We start from the raw sequence: 25,358 nt of genomic DNA, 5'->3' as shown, positions 1-25,358 counted from the left end.
CGACATTGGCGAACGAATGTATCAAGTTTACCGCTTGGAGCGCTGCAGGTCATTGATTCGTGACTCCATAATAGTTCTTGATGTTGTTTTAAAAAACGTCAACAATGACCTAATACTATATGAGCTCTAGAAAGTTTAACTGGTAATGTAGGAAATCCATATACCGCGTCATGCTGCTCTCACATACTTAACCTTCATGACACAATGAAACTGAATTGCATGAATTTTCTATTGGGATCACATTAAGTAATATATGTATAATTTAACAAACATAGAAAATTTACGATCAGTGTAAAAATCATCTACTATCACTCATATTTTGTATTTTGGAGATTAACTGTGTGCAACCATCACAATATTGTATTCGTTTCCCTTTTTTTTGTTTCAAAAAAATATAATCATAAATAAAATTGCCAAATTATTTTCTTCAAGTTTGTAATTCAAATAAAGATATAATATATAACTTACCAGCAAAAATAAGATACAACTAAATAACGAACGTTCTCGAGTCTTCTAGTATAACGATGCCGCCTTCTGCAGAAAGTAGATGCATAGTAGAATTTGCTAATAAGAGCGGAAGGTATTATACAGAAAACAATTTGGACACTTGGTAGGATAGATGACATTTATTCCATTATTTTATTGTTATTACTTACTACTTGAATGCTATACTCGTAATAGATATCTATAATTATGTCTATAATTATGCGTGAATTTAAAGAGTACGTGAGGTCAGCCGCAAGATGTACAGCTCGTGTCAGTTACAATTGTCATAGTTATATAGGTAAATAATTATAGAAAGAAATTTATGTTTTTAATTCTGAATGCAAACATTCGTTAAAGGGGTTGGGAACGATGGCAGCTCATTGATTTCCGTTAATCTCTAGTTTTTCGTTATCGATCGATTTTATAATTTACACACACTTCGATTCTTTTTATCGCGGCTAGGATATTCTTCTGTCCTATTATTTTCCTCTTTTTTTCGTTTTAATACGTTTTTAAAAATTACTCGATCACTGTTTTCCTGCCAACCTAACACCCTTACTTATTATAAATTCCTAATTATCTTACGAAATCGTAACGCGCAATAATAGTACACGAGATATCATTTCTTTCTTTTCCTCTTACTTCTTCACTAATCACGGCGAGTTCAACTCTTGTTTTAAACAATATACAAATATTTTTTCTTATATATATCCTCTCGATATATCGATTAAACTCGTGATCTTTTACAACTTATTCTGCGCTAAAAACGATCAAATACAAACTATATACTTCTTTCGTCTGAAAGTTTTTGGTCTACATTTAACGCAACACATCCCTCTAAACATTTTTTACATTAAAATTTTGATCATAATACTTATCTATTTCATAAAAGAAAGAAAATTGTTTGCTATTTCGTTGGAACGAATCGCTATAGACGACGAACGAAATAACAGAAAAATCAAAAAACTCATAAATTTTTGGTGACCATACAAAAAATGATCCCCATAAAAAAATTAAATATACATTAAAAGTAGACGCGCGAAACGTTCCGAAAAGTATTGAGATCCGAACGTGCCGTATCTTTAAATTCGGGTAAAAAAAATATCACCATATATAATCCATCAACTTTTCCATTCTTCCGCTTTGCCATGAAATTCTTTCGCCCAGCTGTAACAATACACACAGATGATAACAAAATATAATATTTACCCGAATTCAAAAATTTCTTAACGATAAAAGGGCGGATGTCAATACCGTTTTGATGTTTCACGCAATTAGCAGGAACACCGTATTCCGCTGTATATGTTATTTTAATCCGAATTGCACTCGACATTTTGTACAACTTATACATTTATATTTAATTACGCCGGAATAGTATACACGTGTGTGTATATACACGCCGCCATTCCCAGATTTGAGGCACGAACTAGGAGATAAACAGGCGAACGTAAAATTTATACACTTTATTCAATTTTCTTTACCCTTTGGACGAGTTACGATCGTACTTTATCGTGATTCTACGGTGACCAGGATTATTCCATCGAATGAGGATCGGATTTCAAACAACAAGTTAATTCCTGTTCCATCCTGTTATATAGTTACGTTCACGTTTGTCCGTTGCGCAATTCGCTGCTTTTACGCAGCTTCATATTTGCGAATGTCGCTTTTTATCAAGCGACAAACATGATACTACATGTGATTAAAAGAATTAACTCGCCTATGTACCGAAAGCATAGTCGATGAAAGAGATATAGCGAGGCCGTAATTATTGATAAATCTTTAGCTAATTAATAATTAATTAATAACTTACTCGAAGATTACCAATTTAAAGATTACTTAATCGTTATCTATTCATCGTCGTAAAACCGTATCTGATGAAAAATAGTTATGTAATAAATAATTAATCGCAGATACTGATTAATGCAGCGGTATCTAAACTGTGTCTGTGTTATATATTACGAACAAGAAACAATTCTATATTCATCCATGTTGAATTATTGTTTCACCTTGTTAAGACATGACTGATTTTATTACCTCCCTGTATTTGTTTCATCAACAATAAGCACCTTCATTCAACGTGAACGTAACGTTGCTATTGTGAATACTGAAAAATTCAATGGTAAAAGAATGAAATCTATAGGAAAGAAAGGAAAAAAAAGAACAAATTCCATTGGCAGTTACACATAACTTGTTTTTTATCCGTAATCGACAAACGACGATCGTCTCGAATAAAAATTCGTTTCGTGTGTACTATCGACGCACACTGGCCGGATTCCCACCATATCGGATTAAGTCCTAGGGGGAGTTCTAATAATGCGTTCTCTCGAGAACCGTTTCGTCGGGTTCCCCTCGTTCGGACACAGATAATACAAGCGAATTCTCGCGAATTCCCTAATAACCGAGTGTTCGATTTTTTTTCGAAATAATATTATTGCAGCCTTTCAGTACTGTGCGCTTCTCGAGTTAAATAAAGATCTGATCCAATTGTGCACAACACAATCGAGACTGCAACGTCTGTGCAACTGTTAACAATGCCCGTGAAGTCCTCCCTAAACGCAAATGTACCGATGTGAACAACGCTATCGATGCAATCGCTTGACGTTGCATCGTATTAGTCAACTTTTCGACACTCGATATCATATCGTTTCACATGTTCCCACCTTGTTATGTACAGTAGTGCTTCGCTAATTGCCCGCGGCTCAACATTTTAGCTGATCAGTTATCGAAAGAGGTATATCACTAGGATATTTCGAGAATCTCTCTTCTTTATCGGATACAAATGAGATATGGAAACCTGATACATACACTGATTTATTTTACATAAGTATACCAGAAACCATCAAATCGCGTCAAATGCATGCATGTAATGAAAAATTGGAATAACCTCAGATAGGATTCGATGCCCTAAAATTCGGGAGTTTTCTTAAGTCTTAGAAGTCTCGTCGGTCTTAGGTATTTTGATAAATCTTGAAAGCTTGGCGCGTAATCGATATTTCACAAGGATTTTAAATACCTTAATCTAAACGGTCAATTAAAAAAAAAAAAAAAACGATTCGAGGTAACGAAAATGCATTTACGGGAACGATTTACACAATTTCATGAGGTTAGGTTATCGAATTTTATTCGCTATGATTCGAATTTTAAGAGTATTGAGGAGCACCAAACTCTTCTCAATAAAATCAGTTGCGAGAATCGGTGAGGACAGGCGACAGGCAGTTGACGAAGCAAAATCTTGGTTAGTTAACGTGGCACTATTGTACGTACTATACACACAGCACTTTGAACGATCGATAAACCTAACGTACCTAGTTTCTTACTCCCTCTTGTAAATAAATTAAGAAACCACTTTTTCTTCGTCTCACGCACACGATAATATCGATACCATTGACCACTCTAACACTAGCATCTATCGGGACCCCTTTTAAAATCGCATTCTTTGTATTGACAGAAAAAGAGCACAAAGGCGTTGCGTTCTCGTGGATCTTTTCTCGGGTATATGTATGTATATAACTTCATGGAAGATATCGATGCTTCTTTTCTCGGAAGGAATAGCCGACAGATCGACCGTAGAATGATGCCACAATAACGAGTACAGGTATTATGCTACCAATACTCGCAAATTGCTGCGCTGACGTACAATCTTACGCGGGATCGATCGATCGTTCCAAAAAAAAAAAATTTAACAAGCATTTACATCTACGAATAATTCCATCATATACGTACAACATATGTTATAAAATTTTAAACGATGTTATAAGATTTGAATTTGTTACAAATAAAACGTAGATGACATTTTGTGAAAAGATCTTATTTTGAATAGAAATTATAAAATCTTTTTATTTGTAACACGACCCAAGGTATAGCTCTCAATAATGTATCATCTCAAAACTTATTACATTAAAGTCACGATAGGTTTTCTTCTCAAACAGAATCATAGAGTTTGTCGTATCAAAGATATCCGTATCGATCGATCTCGTTTCGAGAACAGTTTCGCAGAAGGCGCATGCGAAAAGTTTCGATTGTTTGAATAAAAATAGAGGAATCGTTTCGTCAACGTATGGAACCAACATTTGTATCAATATTAATTGAAATAAGTACAGAACGTACGTATAAAAGTGGTGTTCACCCGAGTGTACACTCGATGTGTGTACTACAATTGTTTGTTATTCTACCTGCGAACAGATATACGATAGTATAAGTATGTTGTGTAATGTTTCATTTAAAACGCTATCTTATCACAGTTACTTATGTTTTTTTAATAATTTCATACACTGAAACTATTCGCTGTGCACAGACGATGTAGGAAACCGATGAAACGTCACTCAAGTATACTCCATAAAAACGTCTAAATAAAAACTGAAGGGTTCGAAGAAAGGGACAGAGAGGAGAGGAGAGATGACTACTACTTTCACATATAAAAACATCACATGTACCTCTTGAACTGTTTCTCGAACTGTACAAAAAATATACTTTCCTTTTAACTTAGGGCCAATAAGGAAGCACTTATTATTTTCCTGTTCTTATTTTCAGAAACAAAATCAGGTTCCCTAAGAAAGTAGGAGACGATGTAGGAGTTTATAAGGAAAAAAAAAAAAAGAAAAGAAAAGACGACGTTGAAACGGGTCCACTTGTGTGAATTGCAGACGGTAATGAGCAATTAGGCATTCGACTTTTCATCGGTATGAAAAATCTAATCGAGCGTGAGTATTGCTCGAAATGAGAAACATTCGAGAATGTTGGAACGTAATATTTTAACAATAGATTTCATAATCTTAGCGAGCATACTCGAGGACGCTCAAAACATCTTGAGCCCGTGCTCACTTACAAAAACGGTGAGTATCATCGATTGACAATGATTTAAGATGATTGTGTATATTATATGGAGACATTTTGAAGAATGTACGTCAACGCGAAATTATGAAAGATTTTACATGAAACGGTGCTCTCTTACTTTAAATGGTTAGATCCTTTCCGTAATCCGGAGAGGATGAAAAAATCTTGGGATGCGCCCCCCCTCACTTCGCAAAGGGAGAAAACGCTTCTCCAATCTCTACGTATCTCTACGTATCTCTTGTGCACTTCTCTCACGGAGCTTAACTTTTTCTTTTTTCAATTTATCTTACTTTTTCCTTTCCTTTGTTTCTGCACACTGTTTTCAGTACCTCGATTCGAAGTTGCAGGGGGTTGGGGTTGTGAAAGGAAGGAGATTATCGTGGAGTACAAGTGCAGTAAGGAGAATTCTGGATTCAAGGAAGAGAGAGAAAAAGAGAGAGAGAGAAAGAGGGGAATCGATTTGCGATTTGTTTTTCTTAAAACGTTAGTTTGGTCTGAGGGCCCAACGACTCGTGACGAGTTATTGTATATAATAATCGGGGTGATCTGAGTCCTTCTCAAACCTCTTGGCTTCTTCCTGCATGCTTTCCTTGATCTTGAGTATGGCCGCTGACTCAGTCTGATCCTGCGAATCAACCAACACCAGGTCGGTTACACGTAAGAGGTTAGGCAAGTCCACCATTAGGCGATACCTTGCCCATTTTGTTTTGGACTGGTTTCATCAGCGTTTCATCAGCGAGCTGAGAATACTTTTCCCCTTGATGTTTCAATATTCGAATCTCTGAATTTTTTAAGCATGCAAATATTCTCTGGAAATATTTGAACGCGACAATGTCGCTTGAAACGTAATTTCCTTTTCCAGCTTCTTGTTAAAATATAGAATTAACTGATTATAAAATACATAAAGAGATTAATCGAACCCAGTCACGGTGAAGGTACTACAAAGAAATTCAGGTGACGGAGGAAAGTTCGTCGCAGTTCGCTGATCCCAAGTGAACTCTCGGGGAAAAAACGCTGACATGCTGCGTAAGTGATTGCGCAGCGCGGTGACGGTGCGTCGTGAAGGGGCTGGGCTCGTGAAACGCAAAACTTAAAGAGAGGATATATATGAAAGAACTAGGAAGAGAAACTTGGTGTTGATTTTTTGGGAACCGCGAATGAAGAAGAGAGAAATGTGGTTCCACATCTCCAGGGCGCTCTGACCCACAACACATGGACGTTATGTAAAAAAGAAGCCCGTATCGAGCACAAAAAGAAAAAAAAATAGAAAAAACATTGAATAAAAACAAAGAAAAATACGGATGTATAAAAAAAAATTCTTGCGCATTCCGTGTGCGCTGCCTGCCCCCCACTCACGCACACCTCACCGAGTGAACCAACAATGAAAAATTCTTATTTAGAGATTAAGAAAAAATTGTAACATAGAAACTCGACGTGTCATTCCTCACGGATTCTTAAAATAATTTTTTTTTTTCACTCTTTGCTTAATTGAAGTACTTTTTTTCGTTTGAATCGTTTCTCGATACGATCTCGCAATCCACCAATCGCTTTGCGCTCACGCATCCATGTGCTACAGGTCAGTACAGGCTAGTACTATATACAGCTATCAGATTTCACTATATTTTCTTTTCGTGTTTCAGAGGGCGATTTTCGTTCAATGAAAAGACATTAAAAGATCTTAAAAAGAAAAAAAAGAGATGAAGAAATTGAAGATATTTACCGTTCCATCAGGACGGTTAAGTAAATCACAAACATTGTGTTCCACAATATACGATAGTATCCGTTTATGGTGTGTCGATTTGTACCAGATACCGGAAGAATAGATCGAAATTGTAATTTATTATGCAGTGTATATATGCGTGCATAGTGTTAGTTTGAGTTTACTGTTTCTAATCATGTAAGCAAGTGTCATCGTTGTTAATATTAGTGGCAATTTGTATAATGTAAACAATATTACGGCGACGTTAAAAACACATACTTTAGTTACATATATCGCGTTTGTTGTAAAAGCAACGAATGTTAATGTCTTCCGTGTACCTGGGCGTGTATGTGTTAGAATAAATATCACATGATTTGTGATAAAAAAAAAAAAAATAGAAAAAAAGACAAAAATACATGTAACAACTACATCGTATCGACTACATTAGTTTAAGGATTGCATTCGGTGAGTTCAACTAACGCGGAAATATGAGGACAGTAAGTGATCAAACGGAAACATTCGTTTGATCGCGGTATCGACGTCGCGACGTATAATGCAATGTGAAACACAAGTGACATGTGATTACCAGTGTGTCTTAGACAAAAAACTTAAATCGATCGACCGCGTAAGAATAAATAAATAAAACAAGTAAAAAAAAAGACATAAAGTGTATATGAAAACAGATAGTCATATATAAATGTCTAGTAGCCAGCACCCTGCGGATTTGAACGCAAATAAAAAAGAAAAACGCAGTATTCTCAGTGTAACAGGTTTACATTTATTGTCTCGATCTCCCCTGGTTTAGGCATATATTAATAAATGTAATGTTCATTGCCATTCATTAACGTGGCTTACAACGTGGGGCTGTATTAAAAGTAAAATCGACGATTTTCTTTTAAAAGTACCATTCTGGTGCGCTTCACGCCATATATATATATATGCATATCCGTATATTATACATATGTATATATTGGTTCGAAGCACGCTCTCTCGAAATTTCTTTGAACAGCGCACGACGACGAGTCGTGTTACAAGCAACGAAAAGACTACTACTGCTCTTATCATCGTTAACAATTCCACGTTTACTCTTTCTATTTTGGCTTATTTCTTCGTCACGAACTTCGAACCCTGACCGCGTGCTATCACCAACTTTTTCGCCTGTTGCAACAGATTAAACGAGCGTTTCTTTGTATATACTGTGAAAGTCGCACCGATTAAACGTATTAAAGTTGGTACAAGCGAATATTTAGTTATCTTTCGTTGTATATATGTATGTGTGTGTACTTCCTTTTTCCCAATTAAAAGTACGCATTTCATTGACATGGTGAATACTCCGGAACAACGGCAAGCAGCAGTCATATCTCTACGATGATATCCTTACAAATATATTGAATGCTAAAAATACTAAACAAGACAGTCTTCTTTCACTATTAATAAGTCTCAGTTTATCGATTCTTTGCACTTTCAATTCGGTAAAACGAATTGCAGAACATAATATGTATATGCGTATGATCCGACTAGCGTTTATCAACTGTTTCGTATAATAAAAGCTTTGAAAATCGTACTTGTATAATGATTGCAGTCATAGAAAAACAGTGAAGAAGTGCGCTAGAACTGTTATACTTGATGTCGCTACTTTTTCGTTCCTTATATAATCGTCACATTTTTCTTTCGTCTTATAATATAACGTCATAAATATCAAAGATGTGTATTTTAAAAAAAAAAATATATATACATATATATAGATATGCATTATATATATTATAAATATATATACATATATTATATATTATATATAAAAACACATGTATATTATGTATGAATGTATAAAAAAGATAGAAAATATACAAAATTAAAAGTAAGAAAAGCGTGGCCGTTTAACGTGGCTCGTAGCATAAAAAAAAAAAAAAAAAATTAAGAAAAAAAAATAATACAGAATCTTTCTCGAGAAGTCACAATAATCATAAAAAGGTAAAAAGATCTGTGTGTTTGATCGTCCTCGAGATCATAATCAATCTTGCCGGTGCTCCTAGAGCATACCCTTGCAATTGGCGCTCTCTCTCCCTCCCTCTCGCTCTCTCTTTCTCTCCTCTCTTATATCGTTTTACATAATTTGATATCAATACCTTTTACTTTTTTAATAGTTTAAGTTAATTTAAACACAACTAACAGCAGCACAGCATAGTCCGGTACTGACCTATAACCATTACGGACGGATGGATTCCGGGAGGTTCGCACGATATATTTTTCTCCATTATCGGCCCGTATTACCTCTTTCTCTTTCTTTGTATTTTTGTCACACTCATTCATGTAGGTTCAGTACTTACACCGTCTATGATTCTTATACCATACAAAAATAATTACGTTATATATATATCGTCTATATATTGCCATGCGTACGTTATATATATAACATCTTTCTTTATACATTTTTGCCCAAGTACTTTTTTTTCGTTAAGTTAATCGCAAACGCCATTCGCTTCGCAATACTCGCCGGTACAGCATATCGTTCAAATAGGAAATACGATATTGCTGTACGCTTCCGTTAGGAAAGAAAGTTAAGGAACTTGCTACAAAGCTGTTTTCGATGTTATCTCATTTAAATTAAATCTTAATAGGAACTTTCTAACGAAATAAGTATCTGAATCATAGAATATTCGTACGTTTAGGAAATATTATTCAATGGGACAAGTAGAAAAAAATAAAATGCAAAGTGCATGTAAAATGAGGTTATGTTCGAATACCTGCGTTAGTTGATCGATCGATAAAAAAAAATCCCCATTTTTAAAACATAGTTCGATCGTAGGATCGCATGACTAGATTTGTACGCGTTTATTAGCTTTCGATTCGCTAAGGATATCGACGTTTTGCATTAAAATACACGATGGTACCTACATTCTTTTTCCAAACAAGGCACTAGGCGGAAATGATCCATTAATTCTAATTAGTCGTGTATATACTCGCGCGAAGTATTGCGATGTCAATGGCTGCGAATAGATGGTGCGCAAACTTTACTTTTCTACCAATATAATGAATTCTGAGCAAATAGTGGAGGGACTCGGTCTGAGTTCGGCTAATTTGATCACCTCATTACAGAGTTTTATTGGTTCAATGAAAAGGAATTTGATTCGAGAGATTAGGCAAATGTACCTCTAATACGTCTATCGATACGAAAATTATCATCCGAATAAATAAGATTCGAAATCGTTTATCGATGTAAAATTTATTAGGCGTTTCGCAAAAGCTTTGTAGTGAAATTTCAAAAGATTCTTTTTCCATTTTTCAACGACTGTCATGTCTTACCTGTCATAAACTTAATATAGCGTATATTATTTTCTAACCTAATACTGCTTAGAATCCAAACTCTATAATAGGATGAGAAATAAGCCAGTTAGCTAGCGACGAGCTAGCGGTGCAATTAAAGAAAGAAAAAAGATGGCAGATGAAGTAGAAATAAAATAACAATCATCGAAAGAAGAAAGATAGTATAGAGAAAAGAATTAGAAATCGATTAACAATTATGCGATTGATAATCACAGTAGTTCGTGTTTTTCAGGCACCTTTGCTTACAAGCTAATATTCAAATAAATATAAATAGACGTTGGCGTTGACACGAGTCGATAAAAATTACTGTCGATAATAAAAAGTATAGAAATAATAATATTTAAAAAAGAAAAAAGTAATAATAAAAATAAAGAAAAAGAATCATAAAATTCTAGTCTGCAACCTTGTGAGTATTTAGCAAGAAAAGCATATATATATATATAGAATATATACATATATATATATATACTTTTAAATATTTATGTAGTGTATTTTGCGCGCGCGCGCGTGTTATAAATGATCCAAGTATCATAGTTTCGTAATAGTAGCGTAATGAGCACTTAAATGCTAACCTAACTGATTAGGAGCGATTAATTAACAAACGCAAGTCGAGATGCGTCGACGCGAATGTATGTCTGTATCTTTTCTTTTCTCTCTTTTCGTTTTCTTTTCGTTCTCTATCTTGACACGAGCGAATAATCGTGCTTGAGCCATTGACGAAACCGTTATGAATCGCGTTACCACGTGACGATCGCACGTGACATAAAACTCAGGGTTTGCGTATCATCCTTTTCCACATTGCATGATTAATCGGGAAATCTACGGCATCTACGAACTCGGGGCTGGATCCAAGGCGACTTGATTTTTTAAAAAAACTGTCGGGAATACAGAAGGCGCACGTGCGAGATTACTGATTATTCTTTTAATTTAGAATCCTACTCACAATCCGAAATAATAACGTAAGATTAAAGAAGGAATATACCGTTTGTGCGCGCTCGTTAAAGAAATCGATTATTTTATACTATATTATATATACGATTTCCCGCAAGGCGTATCGTACTTGAAAAATATTAATAAGAGACATGGTTATAGACGAGAATATCTGTCATTCGAAATAATTGTAAGTATTTAAAAAACCATCAGAATTATTATAAAACGGAATTCGGTCTTGTATCGCTTATCGTATACAAATGCCGCAAAAGTATCACACGATCCTTTATGCTGTTGCAATGAAAATGAATCACATACGTCATATATGTGTATATACACCATTAAATTTATATGTACCAAGTAAGTTCATATTTTCATATATTTTTTAACCATGATTGAGATTTGTATGCAAAGAATATTGCATATATATTTAAACAAAATCCATGAACGAATGAATATAGATAAATTACTAAATTAATTTTGTTATGACAGTTATTAAATTCGATTAGCCGAAAGGAGATTTAAAATTAATATTGCACTGATAAGAATATTTTGAAAATTATTAGAAATCATCATTTCGACGTGTCTTTGTTATCATATACGATACACCTTATGGAATATCTTGTGTATTATTTTATGAAAGTTGATTCATACTCTTTTGTAAGTATAAAATGGGTAGAAAATGTTTTGAAGCATTTTATTACTGCGGGCATTAAAGAATCATTAGAGAATGATTTTTAGTTATGATCTTCCACTAATATTATGCAAAGTACTTTAATAAAACAGCCCATAACTTAGAAAATTTATCTTATCACCAACATTTAATTTTTTATAGATATAAAAAATACTACTTTTTAACAAGTTGAACATTTCATTGTTTAGTAAATTAAAAATTCTTTAAATGTTTCATGATTTTTTATACCCATTTTATGTTTGCATCATTAGTCATACTGTTAGTATGATAATAGTTAGACACAATATGAGCCAAACAGTTATAACATTAGATGCAAGTGGGTAATCTAAATTAAATCTCCCAAAGAAGCCTAAATGATTAAATAAGAATATTTCGAATTTTTATCAAATATTGATACTTTTTAGATTAAGCATTAACCAGGTGGTTGGAATAAGCTTGAGGATAAGCCCTCTAAATGTAATAAGACCCAAATTATTTTAACAGAATAATTAACTAACTGACGCATTGATGGAAGCACCTGAATCTGTTAATTGCTGAATAATTAGAAGAAAAGTCAGTTCTAATATGGACTTATATTTCAAACCAGAAATATCAACAATAAAGATCAACAGTAATTTCTTTTTTAATTATTATTAATCCAAAAGTATTCACGTTTACTAGGAATATAAATTTACACAGAAAAAGAAATGGTAACATATAAGTCCATACTAACACGTCGAGTAACCGTTATCGGAAGTATAAAAAAACTTACTAATACTTACATTTTCACCAGGGCCTCCAAAACCACCCAGATTATAATCACCCATTCCACTTCCACTATCTTCCCGAGGTGTCCCAGGACCACCGTTAGCTGGACTGTTTTTCATTCCATCAAGGCCATCACCATTCAACACAGGACCCATTGTATTTGGTCCCATAGGACCCATCGGACCACCTTCTGGTCCACCACTCATTGGAAAGTCCTGATACAATCAAACAAATTATTATTGCTATTATATCTCTATATACTTCATTAACAGACATGAACAAAACTAAATATTGTCTTATGATGAATCATATTTAATATTACTAAATCAAAATAATACAAAAGTAGTAGACAGTTACTTACACCAGGCATATTTCCTCCAGGTACAGGTTTCATCATGGTATACATATTTTCACCACCACTATTACTACTATCTTGAGGGCTGGGCATAATTGGTGTACCTGGGCCTGGAGGACCTGTTGAACCAGGTGGACCCCCGTAATTACCAGGTGATGATGATGAATAATTCATTGGCTAAAATAAAAATTCATTATCGAATTATAATATGAACATTTATCTAATTATATCACTGTCAATATATATAAAGACATATATAAAAAACATTTTGTTAATTTAAACAGGAATAACTCTTTAAATATGTACAGAACGTAATCGTACCGTGGATGTATTAGGTTGCCATTGTTGTCTACCCCCTGGTCCAGCCATACTCATTGGCGGCATACCAGGGCCTCCTGGACCTCCAGGTCCCAAACTACTATTAGGTGGTGGTCCTCTCATTCCAGGTCCATAACTTCCCGGTCCCATTGGACCCATTCCTGGTCCTCGTGGAGGATTCATCCTTGGATTCATAGGATTCATGCCTGGAGGAGCTAGTAATAAAAACAATTTTTGATGCATTTTCCTAAAGACACAAATATTAATACTGTTCTAGTTTATGTTAATACTAAACACTAATCGTGAATCTTTGGATCAACGGCAAATCATGTGACTGTAAAATATTTCAACATATGAAAAAGAGTATTTTAATTTAGATCTTTATTCTTTTGTCTGTCTTCTTTTTTACTATAGAATTAAAACATTCGAGTCATGCTTTGCCGAAGTCATATGTAATAGTAAAGCAAGTGGATGACATGCTAAATTGGTAATTTGCATCTACACAAATTAATGAAATAACAAAGCTCATGCGAAGGATGAAAAACAACGCTACTAAGTAACTTTTACAAACGTATGAGCTTTTAACTTGACAAAGGAAGATAATAGCGCCAGATACATAACAAACAAGACAATCATTCAATTAATACCTAGTAAAAGGATTGCGACATCATACAGCAATATTTTTATATATTTATGTGATATGAAATCAATTGTAAAATATTGTAAAGTTATTGTTCTATAATTGAAGATATTTTCCTTTTTAAGAACACATGAATCTTTTTCTCTTAAAATGTTACGAATGAAAAAGTCATGAGCAAGTAACTGCATTATAGTTCTTAGTATATGTTAAGTTTATGCTACAATGATTGACAATGACAATAACAAACAGATATATTTTGTTAGCCACAAAATTATTGCATTATATCTATGCAATGAGAAACTGTAATGTTAAAACAGTTATTCCTTTTTCTTCTACAAATATAAATATATCTATGTTAATATTTCACATACAAAAGTAAAGAATCTCTTTAAATGTGATCATTTTTTGTACATAAAAAACTGTTCTCATAGTGAAGTTCAACACATTGATTCTATTATTATTAAATTACGATTGGCATACTGAATGCAAGATCGGATGAGCAAGTATCGCACAAAGAAACGAAGCTAGTGCATTTATTCATAAAAAGTGAGAACAGAAACTTTAAAACGAGCAGGAGAAAAATAATAGTTAGGCTTGACTAAGTCATGTGAGTGTGATTTGGTTGCTGGGTTGCTTCCTACCTTGCCACCCTACAAATTCTCCAGCTTCGCCTGAGGAACACAAGAGCACACATTAGTACGGCAGGTAGGTAAGGTCAGGTTGATGGCGGTAAGGTCTAGTTACTTTGCGGTCGCATAGTGAATAAAGTTGTAAATATTACTTTAATGCTACGAAAATATATCGTTATAGCATATACCGACAAGTTGTATTGTATATTTAAATACTAATTTAACGAGTTGCTTCTAAATCCTTATTGTTAAATATTGTTAAATAATATATTCACGTCAAATTTTTTTTATTTGAATCCTTATTTACATGTCCCAATAAGATTATAGATCATTTAAAACAATATTTCTTGATAATTAAGAAAATATCTAACAACATTTTTACAGTAAAAAATTCTTAAACAATTATAACAACTATAGGATTGTATATAGGACTATTATATATACTAACATTACATTATTATTAAAATGTTTAGTCTAATCATCACTGAAACATTAAATTTGTATCTTTATCTCGAATGCAAAAGAAGAAAGCAAGAATACACAGAGTCATATAAATATATAATGCTAATTATAATGATTTAACTTGAAAACTACACCACTGCATGTAACTAGACAATTCAAAAACCAATCCACTCCACATCACAGCAATCCAATCCACTTTTAATAATTACTGATTTATTTATTGCTGTGTGGTTTTTGGTATGCATGCGTCTATGCCATTCTCCTCTCGCAATTATTGTCAATGCCAGAAAAAAAATCAATGTGAATCTAGCATATAACTGAGCCCTTACCTTGCCTAGTTGGGTCCATACTATTTGGCATCATCGGTTGTCCAGGTGGCTAAATAAAAATATCAATATGTCAATAATTGTTCAATATCGTAATTTAATGTACATTATTTACAATCGTTTGATCTGTTGGTAAAATAATAATACATACCCCATTAAAATCATTTCCCATTTGTGGCATACGTACTCCAGGTCTTGGTCCAGCAGGATATCGAGGACCCATGAACTGTAACAAGTCAGGAAGTTATACATTAAGTAAATTATGTTTGCCAATATAATTATGTAGCTAAAACCCCAGAATGTTATAACTATTGTATATCACAAAACTGACACACCAGGCAGCCGCAACAAGCAATTGATCACACATTAGGCAATATAACATATGCACTTTGATAGAAATCATCATAGTGCATCTGGAGGACACATGTTATATTAATGTACAAATAGAACTGCAAACCATGGGGGTTTATATTCAACAAAGAACAGATTATTTAAATCAAAGTACGATGTGCACTTAACACAACTCTTACCTTAAAATAAGCCCATTATAGACAAAAATAATAACATAACATTTTTTTACATTGTGCAACATTAAAGAAACCTTTTTTCTTACCTTAAAATTTCTGTTGTTACACATATTTAATAAAACTATTTTGTTTCTTTTTGGAGTATAATAAATACAATATTGCAAAATCATGTATTAATCGTTAATGTATTTAGGTGTAGAAAAGATACAAAATATCTGTGCTTGAAACAATATCATTATCCGTAACCATTTAAGCGAATCCTGTTTGTATATTCTATACATTGTACTTGAAGAATGACGGGTTAAAAATTGTACAGTAGAAATAACTTTGGTAGGAAAAGAAGCGATTTCGAGCAAACAGTCATAGGTACACGATGATATGGTATAATGAGAGTGGACTGAGTGATTTTCCATGAGTGATAGTGTATGTGTCGAATGAGGCTTACCTGAGTGGACATCATCTGCGAGTGTGGAGGCGGGGGTGGCTGGGGGTGCTGGGGGGATGGCTGTGATGAGGGGTGTGTGGGCGGAGATGGTCTCATTGTCGAGTTGTTCTGCAACAAGCAACGCAAACGACAGACATGTAGCAACACTGCGATCCAGGCAACAGCTAGACTAGAAGGCTTGGGTATGATTGTGTTAATACTATGTTGGTCAGCACCTTAAAAATCTAAAAGTTATAATTACGAAAATACAATGTTATAAATATTGTTTTCAATAAAGATTACATTTACGATATTTATTTCAGCCTACATACGTTAATCAATACTTCATTTCGTAATTACGACTTTGTCCACGAAGTAATATTTGATACTAAATGCCTGAGAGGATACCCCCCTCCCACCCATTTCACACTTAAACAAAATTTTGATAATTAAAAAAAAGATAAATAAATAAATAAAAAAAAATATATAAAATAATTTTCTTTTATGGATATATACGAATGTATCAAAGTGAGATCATGTTGTTTCTATCTGAACGTATACATCGTTACCCTAAAATGATTTAGAAGGCAATAAATATTCGAACAAGCAATATATGCATAACTAGACATTTTTTTCACCTACTTATATTGTTATTTAGATGTTATAATAAGCGGTCAACGAGAATATATTTTTCTCATAGAATCATTAAACTATCATTTATACAGAATACAATGTTTATAGTTTCTAAGGGTATACTTAACTTATACTACATAAAATATGTGTATGTCATATATAGATATAAATTTGATCTTTTCCATGATGTAAAGGATGGTCATATATTATTTTTACTAAATTCGTAGACCGCTTGTACTGAATGCTAGACTACTATCTATGCAGGCTTTTATATTAAATATATTAGAAATCCTAAAAAGTGTGACCTTAGCTGACATTTTTAATCTTTATAGTTTGTTAGATATTAAGAATTGTAGAAAGATAAATCCGTCTTAAAATATTACTCTAGGAGTAAATATATGCTTTCATTTTCAGAACTCAGACTGAAAATCGTAATACTAAGATATCAAGGTAGATCAGAAGTATTATAAGTAATAACTTGAATGAAGGAACAAATATATTTTGTAAATGTAGTTCAATAAATATATTCAATATTTTGTTATTGCAAAACAACTGTTAAGTTCTTGCACAGAACTAAAGTCAGCACAAGGTAGAACACTGTCAATTATAGACCTACAATATAAAATTATTCAAACTAAAACTATTCTCTAACATCTATACAAAATTTTTCCTGGTAAGTTTCTGAAATCTGCTTTATGCAGAGAGGAGATCAAAAAGTGAAAATGGTAAAGGAACGCACATACAAGTGTTAGATACATAGCAGAGAGAAAATAAGTACATAGATACAGTATAGACAAGCATGGCATGAGAATCTTATCCAAATGTACACTTGTTTCAAAACAAAATATATGTTTCAAGGACACTGTGTACATTTACAGTAATCAGACGAATGACATTGTACAGGATTGTGTTATTATGTGTAAGAAACATTAGTACTAATTAGTAACACTTGGGTCCGATTATACATAAATTAACTGTAACATAACAGATTTTTACTATCATATTTATAGAATTGTTTTCAATAAAATATAGCTATTTGTCATGACAGTATATCATAGATAATTAGATTATGTATTATGTAAAATTGAAACATTATTGTTTATCCCAAAAAACCAATGTCAAAAAATTATATATATATATATTATTATAAGGTGTATTTAATAATATGTAATGTAAATTTATTAACAATCTGTACTTGATTAATAACAATCTACAGTTAGAAGATATTTTAATTACTAACGTTTATTATACTTGATATATTTAATAAAATGTTAAGAGCTTTGAATCAAGTGTAGAATTATAATGCATGAGAATTGTAACTAGGCATAACAATGATAACAGATATTTATACATATTTATGTATGTATATACATATAAATATTGTGATATGTGTTTATATACAGTTAATATGTCTGATTTCCCTATAATAAAGATTGTAAAGATTAGAATGTTTTTATTCCTTTTAGAAGAATTAAGTTTGAAAACTTTCAATAATATATCTTAGATTACAATGTTATATTATATATAATCATATGTAGTAAAACTATTTTTTTATTTTCTTGCCCTCCCTTTCTTGAAACACAATATACACATGATGTATGTATATGTGCACATATAAACATAAAAGGCATGTTTCACAATATTAATTATACTATACTATAGACTATAGTAGGAGAATGTCAAAATTCATAGTTGATTGCTTTGAAATAAGAAACTATCATTAATAAATAATAATGTTTTCTATAAAAAATAAATATTTATCTAAATCTTTTTACTCATATTTAAACAACAAAACATAAAAGTAATTATTCATTAACAAAATACATAAACAGACATAGATAATTCAAATACTCTTCAAATTTTTTGATTCACACAATGAAATTAAGTAAAATAATATTGTTATCAGTATAAAGATATAAAAAAACTTACTGGAAAGAAGGCAGGAGGCATCGGACCACCAGGCATACCATCATTGGGTGGCATTTGCCCTATAGGTGAAGGCGCTGGACCAGCATTCTGTAATCATTTGATAATTATCTACCAGCCAAATTTCAACATCTAATAATTCATTTAAATGCCAGTTAAATGTGCATGCAAACTTTAGTAACAATCCCTGTTATCTACATACTCTAGTTTAGAAGTACATGGTCTTAGATCATATCAAAATACTCATGTAGGGTAGAACACTATGATTGAATAAACATATTTCATATGTATGAAAAATAATACAACTCAACTTACATGGGCAATGCCATTAACACCATAACCGCTATTCACAAAACCCTGAGAACAGAAATAATCTCTTGTTTATACATTTGTAATATATAATTATAACTTTCACATTATAAAATTATACTAACATAATCATGGAAAGCTTTGGCTTCATTGCTGTGTTCACAGGAATCCCGTCGTTCTGGTGCTGCTGAATATAGATCCCAAAATACACTGAAATATTTTTAATTGATTATTTTGTATGCATGTAAGTAGGAAAAATATATTAAATTATGAACATGTTCCTGAAGAAAATTAATATTTTATAAATAAAATGCAATTTTGTTATTTTTGTAGCAGAAGAATAAAACAATGTCTAACGCTTACCACCACCAAGAATGCAAAAATCCAGGCGGTTCACCAAGAGTGATATTTTTTTCCCACCGTATCTATGTAACAAAATAAGATATAATTATACCAATAATATATAATCATCTTTTTCACAGGTTCCATTAAATTTTCAAAACAATTTGAAATCATTACCTCTGACAAAAATGTCTGTGCCGCCTTTTGTGCACCAACATGTAATAAGTACTCGTACACATACAAGGCTAACCTGAAATATTATAAATAATCTGTAGATAAATATAAAACTAATTTATTTTTTTGAATTTAAATTATTTTTATATTATATAATAATATCTTTATGTAACATAAAGGTGTTGTTTATCGTTTCAAAATAGGTATACTCGCAACGATAAATGTTTAATTTATAAAATATTCATATTGAAATACCAATACGTATTCACAATACAAACACAAGCATCTGGGTAAAATATTTACGCATATTACAATTTATAATATTTCACAATGCAAACACAATATAAATAATCAGTCACAGTTAATAAGTGATATTTTTATAAAGTTTTATTAATGTATAAACGAACTTAACAAACAAAACTAAAAAATTGGAAACTTTTTTAAATGCAACAGATTCAGCATTACAGTCGCAGAATAATATTTTTAAAACTAAGAAAGAACAATTAGAATTATTTATCAATATTTAAAAAATTACATTTTCAATGATTGGTGTCATGGAAGGTGTTATCGTACTAATTTTTTCGTAAACTGTTTCTTGGTTGCAAGTTGCAAACGATAAAAACATGGCGCCCGATCGGCCTGCTTTGCCAGACAAGTAATTCTAGTGAGTCATAGCATACACTTCAGTCGAATTTACGATAAATCATATTGCAGGGAAGACAATTTTAGATAAACAATACGATTCATAAAAGTTCAAAACTAAATTTGTTAGATTAATTTCACAACGATAATTAATTACAACTGAAAAAAATTAATTACAAAACTAGATTTTCTCAGATTCCTTATAAATCACAAGAAATTTTACAAAAATACGTATTAACTATTTTATTTTAATTCATTAAGTTTGCATCAAGATTTTCTCATATTCATTATAACAGAGCTCATAAATATTATCTTCAATGATTATAATATAAAACTTGTATCAAAGAAGTTAAAATGAAAAATATATGAAAAAAATACATATATAATGCAAGGGAAAAAACAAGAATTTATCACAAACAAACTTCATAAAAGAAAAATCATTCGAATCTCGAAAAATGTATTGTAATAAATCTATAAAATTTCGATGAGAAAATAGAAATTTGTGATTTTTATTACTGTGGTAGTTCCAGCGTTAAGTAAGCCGGAATTATTCGACGAATCCGATCGCCCGGTTTGCAGATCAACTAATACCTACTACACGCATATACGTAGTATACGCACGCTTGATGTAAAGAAAAAAAAATGGAGTCACTGGTCGATCAATTGGTAAAATTTTTTTCTCCTTCTCGTTTACTTCAACAAATACATAATGCATGATAGATTTTATTATAAAAAATAATACTTACTTTTCTCTTGCTTGAGAATCTGAGGGTACCGTAGTCCCCTTCCCCTTTGCGTACATCCTCGAAGACTGTCAATTTTTCCAATGTAAACAGAACCACCGTTTTCGTTCCACAGATAGCAATGTCCGACACCGTGGCAAGTCCCGCACGAACTGGCAGAAAGTACAACTTAATATATGCTTCTAATTACTATACGTATACTCGTGGTTCTTAGATTTTCGAAGATATATGTTTCTACTTTCTAACACACTTGTTTCAATGGAAGAAACGTAATTATCAGAAACAGAGAATTATTGTATTTTCTATCGGGTCACACACACGTTACGAACACGTCGTACCACTGCCGCGGCCAGCAGCCTATACTAGATAGAGTACTCCGCATCATGGCTCGGCCAATTGTGGACGCATGACCGCGGAACGAACGCGCGTCGTCATCGTTCGTGGACTTCCCACTATATTCTTTCTCCCCCCTATAATGCAGCTCACTTTGCCTTTTTTCTTCCCTTTTGTTTCCTTTCCTGACTTTTTTTCCTTCACTGATTATCAAAAAAAACCTACGTGGTACATAAGTCGTGTCTTACAAATTCAACATAAACGACGGTGCGTCCTCTCACCACGATGCCCAAGTAGCGCTCGGTCACTTCACTCTCTTCACTCTTCACTCTCTTTAGCTTCGGCTCGCTCTCGCTGCTCACCTTACCTCACCTCACCAATAACTAAGCTTCACCTCGTCCCGCCTCACCTCATTAAAGATACAGACAGACAGACATACACACTCGTATTTCACCCCGTCAGAAGTGAAGTTCACTTTAGCGACACGCCGATTTTACGATCCTCGATGCGTATACTTCGATGATCTTACATACAGGACGACCAATAGGAGTTTGTCTGTTTCTATTTTGTTTCCTTTTTCCTTCTTCTATCACACCTACCTAGCAGGTAGCGAACGAACACGGTGTCACTTTTACACATACAATCACAAGTATAAGTGAACTTATTTTTATATAAACACGCACAAGATCGGAAATGTGTTTCGTACACGGCTTACGCGCAGTTCTCACACGCACACATATATACGGAATACGGGAAGCACTGTTGTCTTTCTCGTCCCTTGTCCCTTCTCTGTCCTTTTTGCGTCTATAGGTCATAAAAGCTGCGCGCGCAACCATTGGTTTTCACGTCAGGACCGTACGTAAGTTAAATTTTATTACTCCGCTTTATTATCTCACTTTAACACTAGGGCTACCAGAGTGATCAAAATCGTTAATTATTAATTTTTCAAAGATTATTTATTTAGGTTTTATTTCAGACTTATTTAGATTTACTCATGATGCATATTTGGAGATTTGAATGATTTTTTGTATTATGTATCTTTTCATATATCTTTTGTCTTGATTTTTTTAATAGAAATTTTACTATATATCCATCGATAGTTGTAAAGTTGATATTTTCTTAATAAATTTCAAATTGAGTAATCTAAATTTTGCTGTAACTATCCTATGATGTTCTCATCTACCATTTTTTCCGTTCATTTTATTAATGTATAGAAAACTAAAATTTTTTATGTACTTCTATCTTAAAAGTTTGGAGAACTCATTTTTTTTATTAATGTAAGAAAAATACAGAATAACATTTTATAAAAGACTAGATATATTATTTGTAAGATATTTATCGGGGACGCGTTATAAAAATTAGTAATAGAAGAATAGATACTTATGTGCAATTGCACCTATTATTGCTACATTCCTGGTTGCATTTTACCTGCTATTGGATGCTAACCGTTCCATGGTGGATGTATCTGTGTATACACCGCACACGTATATTATACAAGCTCTCGGCGCAGGTATCCAATAGCGGGGATAACCGAACATGACCGAATACTAGCGAACATTGCCGATGCAAAATAGCCGACAATTGACTGAGCGTCGAGGGGTCGGACAGAAAAGAGACAAGCCATTCCTTCGGGTGTACAGCTTCCCCTTTCTCAACTTCATCATGGAATTAATGTATCATTGATTTTTATAAACTATGAACAATTATTTCGAAAGGTTCATACTTATAAGAAAACAGTAGAATCTATTATGATTAAATATCTTTGTTTATTCTGTGTACTATAAATTAGTCTCGAGTCTTTCAATTAAGAAACTCAATTATAAGATATTGAGTTTTAAAAGGAAATGTATAGATCTTTTGATCTTTAACTCTGTTGCGTTTTTCTATTGTTAAAGAATTTCTTCAGTTTAAGGAAAATGCGAAAGAGTTTCTAACATTAATTTTTTGCTAAAGTTTTTCTTAAAACAATAAAGCAAGATTTTTACATAAAAATCTGAAAATCGCAGCATAATTAATATTATTGCTGGCGTAGTAGCGTTTTATTTTCGCGGAATTAAAAGTACTCCTTGATTTGTAATTTATTTTCGTTACTTATTAGTAAATACCCATATACTTATACCTTGTATAGTACACAATGTAACATATAGTTCATGTACTGTGTAATGTATAAAGCTATAATTCTATAATGTAGAATTGAATACATAGTATTTGAGTACATAATAAATTTTTACGAAATTTGTTGCTTGTCACCAGGGCTGTGAATTCTTAGAACATAAAGAATTACCTTCACAATATATTGCAAAAAAGTATAGAAACAATTAGTACCACATTTGTCTGATTTGACAAATATCAATGGACGGTCCAGGTACGATCACGTGGGACGAATTTCTCGAGAATGCTGAAAGGTTCGTAGAAATGTCGAGTGAAATCTCTGATCGATGGGAACTTCGAGGTAATAAGGTGACCGTCATTTTTTACTATTTGAGATCCCTAAACAAAGAGAGATTTTTAAAATAGCAAATACCTATACACGATTTGCAGAATGTGCCAGGAGAGGCATACATTGTCCGCCAAGAGAGACAATACATATGCAGTAATAGTAACTTAAATGATTATTCGACACCAAAAGATAACGACTCCGTCGATGATTTCGACTTTGTATTGAAACAAGACCCTTTTGAGGCCACTTGTCCTATGGAGAAACCATTAGTTACAGAACATCATGTGTTATGGTCCATGAGCTACAGCGTCCCGACACTTTATTTTAATGGATGGAAATCAGGTGAACGCGCCATATTTATTCGAACCATTGGAAAATTCTAAAGAAACGTTACAAAGAAAAAAAAGATCATCTTTACGATTCATTTTTAACGATATCTTGTGAATGTCGTTAATTTTATAACGACTATACATCAAAATACGAAACATCTATTACAATTGTTCTCTGATCACCACTAGACCTTAATCGGGTATGTACAGCCTGTTGAAAGCAGCAGGCGACATAATGCTGATTGTTCCTTCGATTGTAGCCTATCTCAAACTAGGCTAAGAAGTCAGCAAAGAGATTAAGAGTGACTGAAAGAAAGAGAAATAGAGGAAATCTATGTTTTACGGCATGCATGAACTTGCGAATAATTTTTCAGTGTCTTGTATTTTTAAACGAATTCGCCGTTTTCTCGTCATCTTTTCGTACAACCGTTTCATGTGTTTGACGTTTTTGTATAACTAATTTTTTGTAGATTTCCCAGGTATTAATCCAATATCCGTGGAAGAGGCACAAACCCTCGTTCGTAACGGAGAATTGAAATACAAGGATTTATCTCAAGCTATACATCCTATATTAGGTACACCTTTTCTACACTTGCATCCTTGTATGTCTCATGAGCTTTTACAAATTACAAGTAACAGGTAAGGGGTATAGAAAGAAGGAAAAAATCGTCTTATAAATATTTAGCAATAGTATAATTATTTATAATTACAAATGAATGAATTACTTTCTTACCTTTCAGTAAAAACAAGATAGTCAGTTGGTTGAGTACCGTCGCTCCTGCTGCCCTTAATTTTAAACTACGTCCTGAATATTGTCAGTTAACTATGTAATGTATATACACTTTAAAATATTCGAATTAAACTGTAATATGTCCTATTGCTTTAAGAAAGTACACGTATACACACGTGTATCAAATAAAAGTAAATTAAAATACTTTACTTTAGTATGGAATAGTCCTTATATATACGCATATTTTATTAATTTTAATTATGCTCTTAACAAACGGATTTAGCAATGCAATTTAAATTCCGATAGAATCGCTTATGGTTTACCGCCTCTGCGCAGAGGACGTGCGTCTGGTGGAACTTCAAT

General features: G+C 32.8%; 2 protein-coding genes across 14 annotated transcripts; one reads left to right on the top strand and one right to left on the bottom strand.

The window, feature by feature from the left end:
- Positions 1–611: 611 nt before the first annotated feature.
- LOC122572920 (single-stranded DNA-binding protein 3) lies at positions 612–22,273 on the bottom strand. Of its 9 annotated transcripts, none has more exons than XR_006318608.1 (15): positions 21,167–22,268; positions 19,782–19,854; positions 19,626–19,687; positions 19,388–19,472; positions 19,269–19,310; positions 18,957–19,043; positions 16,416–16,523; positions 15,595–15,669; positions 15,447–15,495; positions 14,668–14,697; positions 13,390–13,601; positions 13,075–13,245; positions 12,728–12,928; positions 1,741–5,944; positions 612–1,653 (listed from the first exon to the last, which is right to left on the bottom strand). XR_006318608.1 is itself a non-coding variant. In XM_043738618.1 (15 exons), exons 2-15 carry the CDS (start codon positions 21,220–21,222, stop codon positions 5,840–5,842), a joined length of 1,356 nt encoding a protein of 451 aa, XP_043594553.1. In that variant the 5' UTR covers positions 21,223–21,315; positions 21,502–22,268; the 3' UTR covers positions 612–5,839. The 9 variants fall into 9 exon arrangements, 8 of the variants coding, with proteins under 8 accessions (XP_043594553.1, XP_043594554.1, XP_043594556.1 ...); XM_043738618.1 differs by having other exon boundaries at positions 612–5,944; positions 21,167–21,315; positions 21,502–22,268; XM_043738619.1 differs by having other exon boundaries at positions 612–5,944; positions 21,167–21,315; positions 21,745–22,268.
- LOC122572931 (ubiquitin-like-conjugating enzyme ATG10) lies at positions 20,999–25,198 on the top strand. Of its 5 annotated transcripts, none has more exons than XM_043738666.1 (5): positions 20,999–21,086; positions 23,750–23,956; positions 24,038–24,278; positions 24,736–24,904; positions 25,006–25,198. In XM_043738666.1, exons 2-5 carry the CDS (start codon positions 23,849–23,851, stop codon positions 25,094–25,096), a joined length of 609 nt encoding a protein of 202 aa, XP_043594601.1. In that variant the 5' UTR covers positions 20,999–21,086; positions 23,750–23,848; the 3' UTR covers positions 25,097–25,198. The 5 variants fall into 5 exon arrangements, with proteins under 5 accessions (XP_043594601.1, XP_043594599.1, XP_043594602.1 ...); XM_043738664.1 differs by lacking the exon at positions 20,999–21,086 and adding an exon at positions 22,214–22,351; XM_043738667.1 differs by lacking the exon at positions 20,999–21,086 and adding an exon at positions 22,219–22,355 and having other exon boundaries at positions 24,745–24,904.
- The last annotated feature ends 160 nt before the right edge of the window (positions 25,199–25,358 follow it).

This window comes from Bombus pyrosoma, linkage group LG11 (genome assembly GCF_014825855.1).
Source record: "Bombus pyrosoma isolate SC7728 linkage group LG11, ASM1482585v1, whole genome shotgun sequence".
Lineage (NCBI taxonomy): Eukaryota > Metazoa > Arthropoda > Insecta > Hymenoptera > Apidae > Bombus > Bombus pyrosoma.
The sequence above is the reverse complement of the archived record's forward strand: the minus strand, read 5'-3'. Positions and strand labels throughout refer to the sequence as shown.

Excerpts from the sequence above, each read along its gene's own strand:
- LOC122572920 (XM_043738618.1), bottom strand. The coding sequence starts at position 21,222 with ATGTACGCAAAGGGGAAGGGGACTACGGTACCCTCAGATTCTCAAGCA. Across the intron at positions 14,698-15,446 it reads TATGGACCCAACTAGGCAAG|GCGAAGCTGGAGAATTTGTA; the intron begins GTAAGGGCTCAG and ends TGTGTTCCTCAG. Across the intron at positions 12,929-13,074 it reads CTGGAGGAAATATGCCTGGT|GACTTTCCAATGAGTGGTGG; the intron begins GTAAGTAACTGT and ends TGATTGTATCAG.
- LOC122572931 (XM_043738666.1), top strand. The coding sequence starts at position 23,849 with ATGGACGGTCCAGGTACGATCACGTGGGACGAATTTCTCGAGAATGCT. Across the intron at positions 24,279-24,735 it reads TTTTAATGGATGGAAATCAG|ATTTCCCAGGTATTAATCCA; the intron begins GTGAACGCGCCA and ends AATTTTTTGTAG. Across the intron at positions 24,905-25,005 it reads TTACAAATTACAAGTAACAG|TAAAAACAAGATAGTCAGTT; the intron begins GTAAGGGGTATA and ends CTTACCTTTCAG.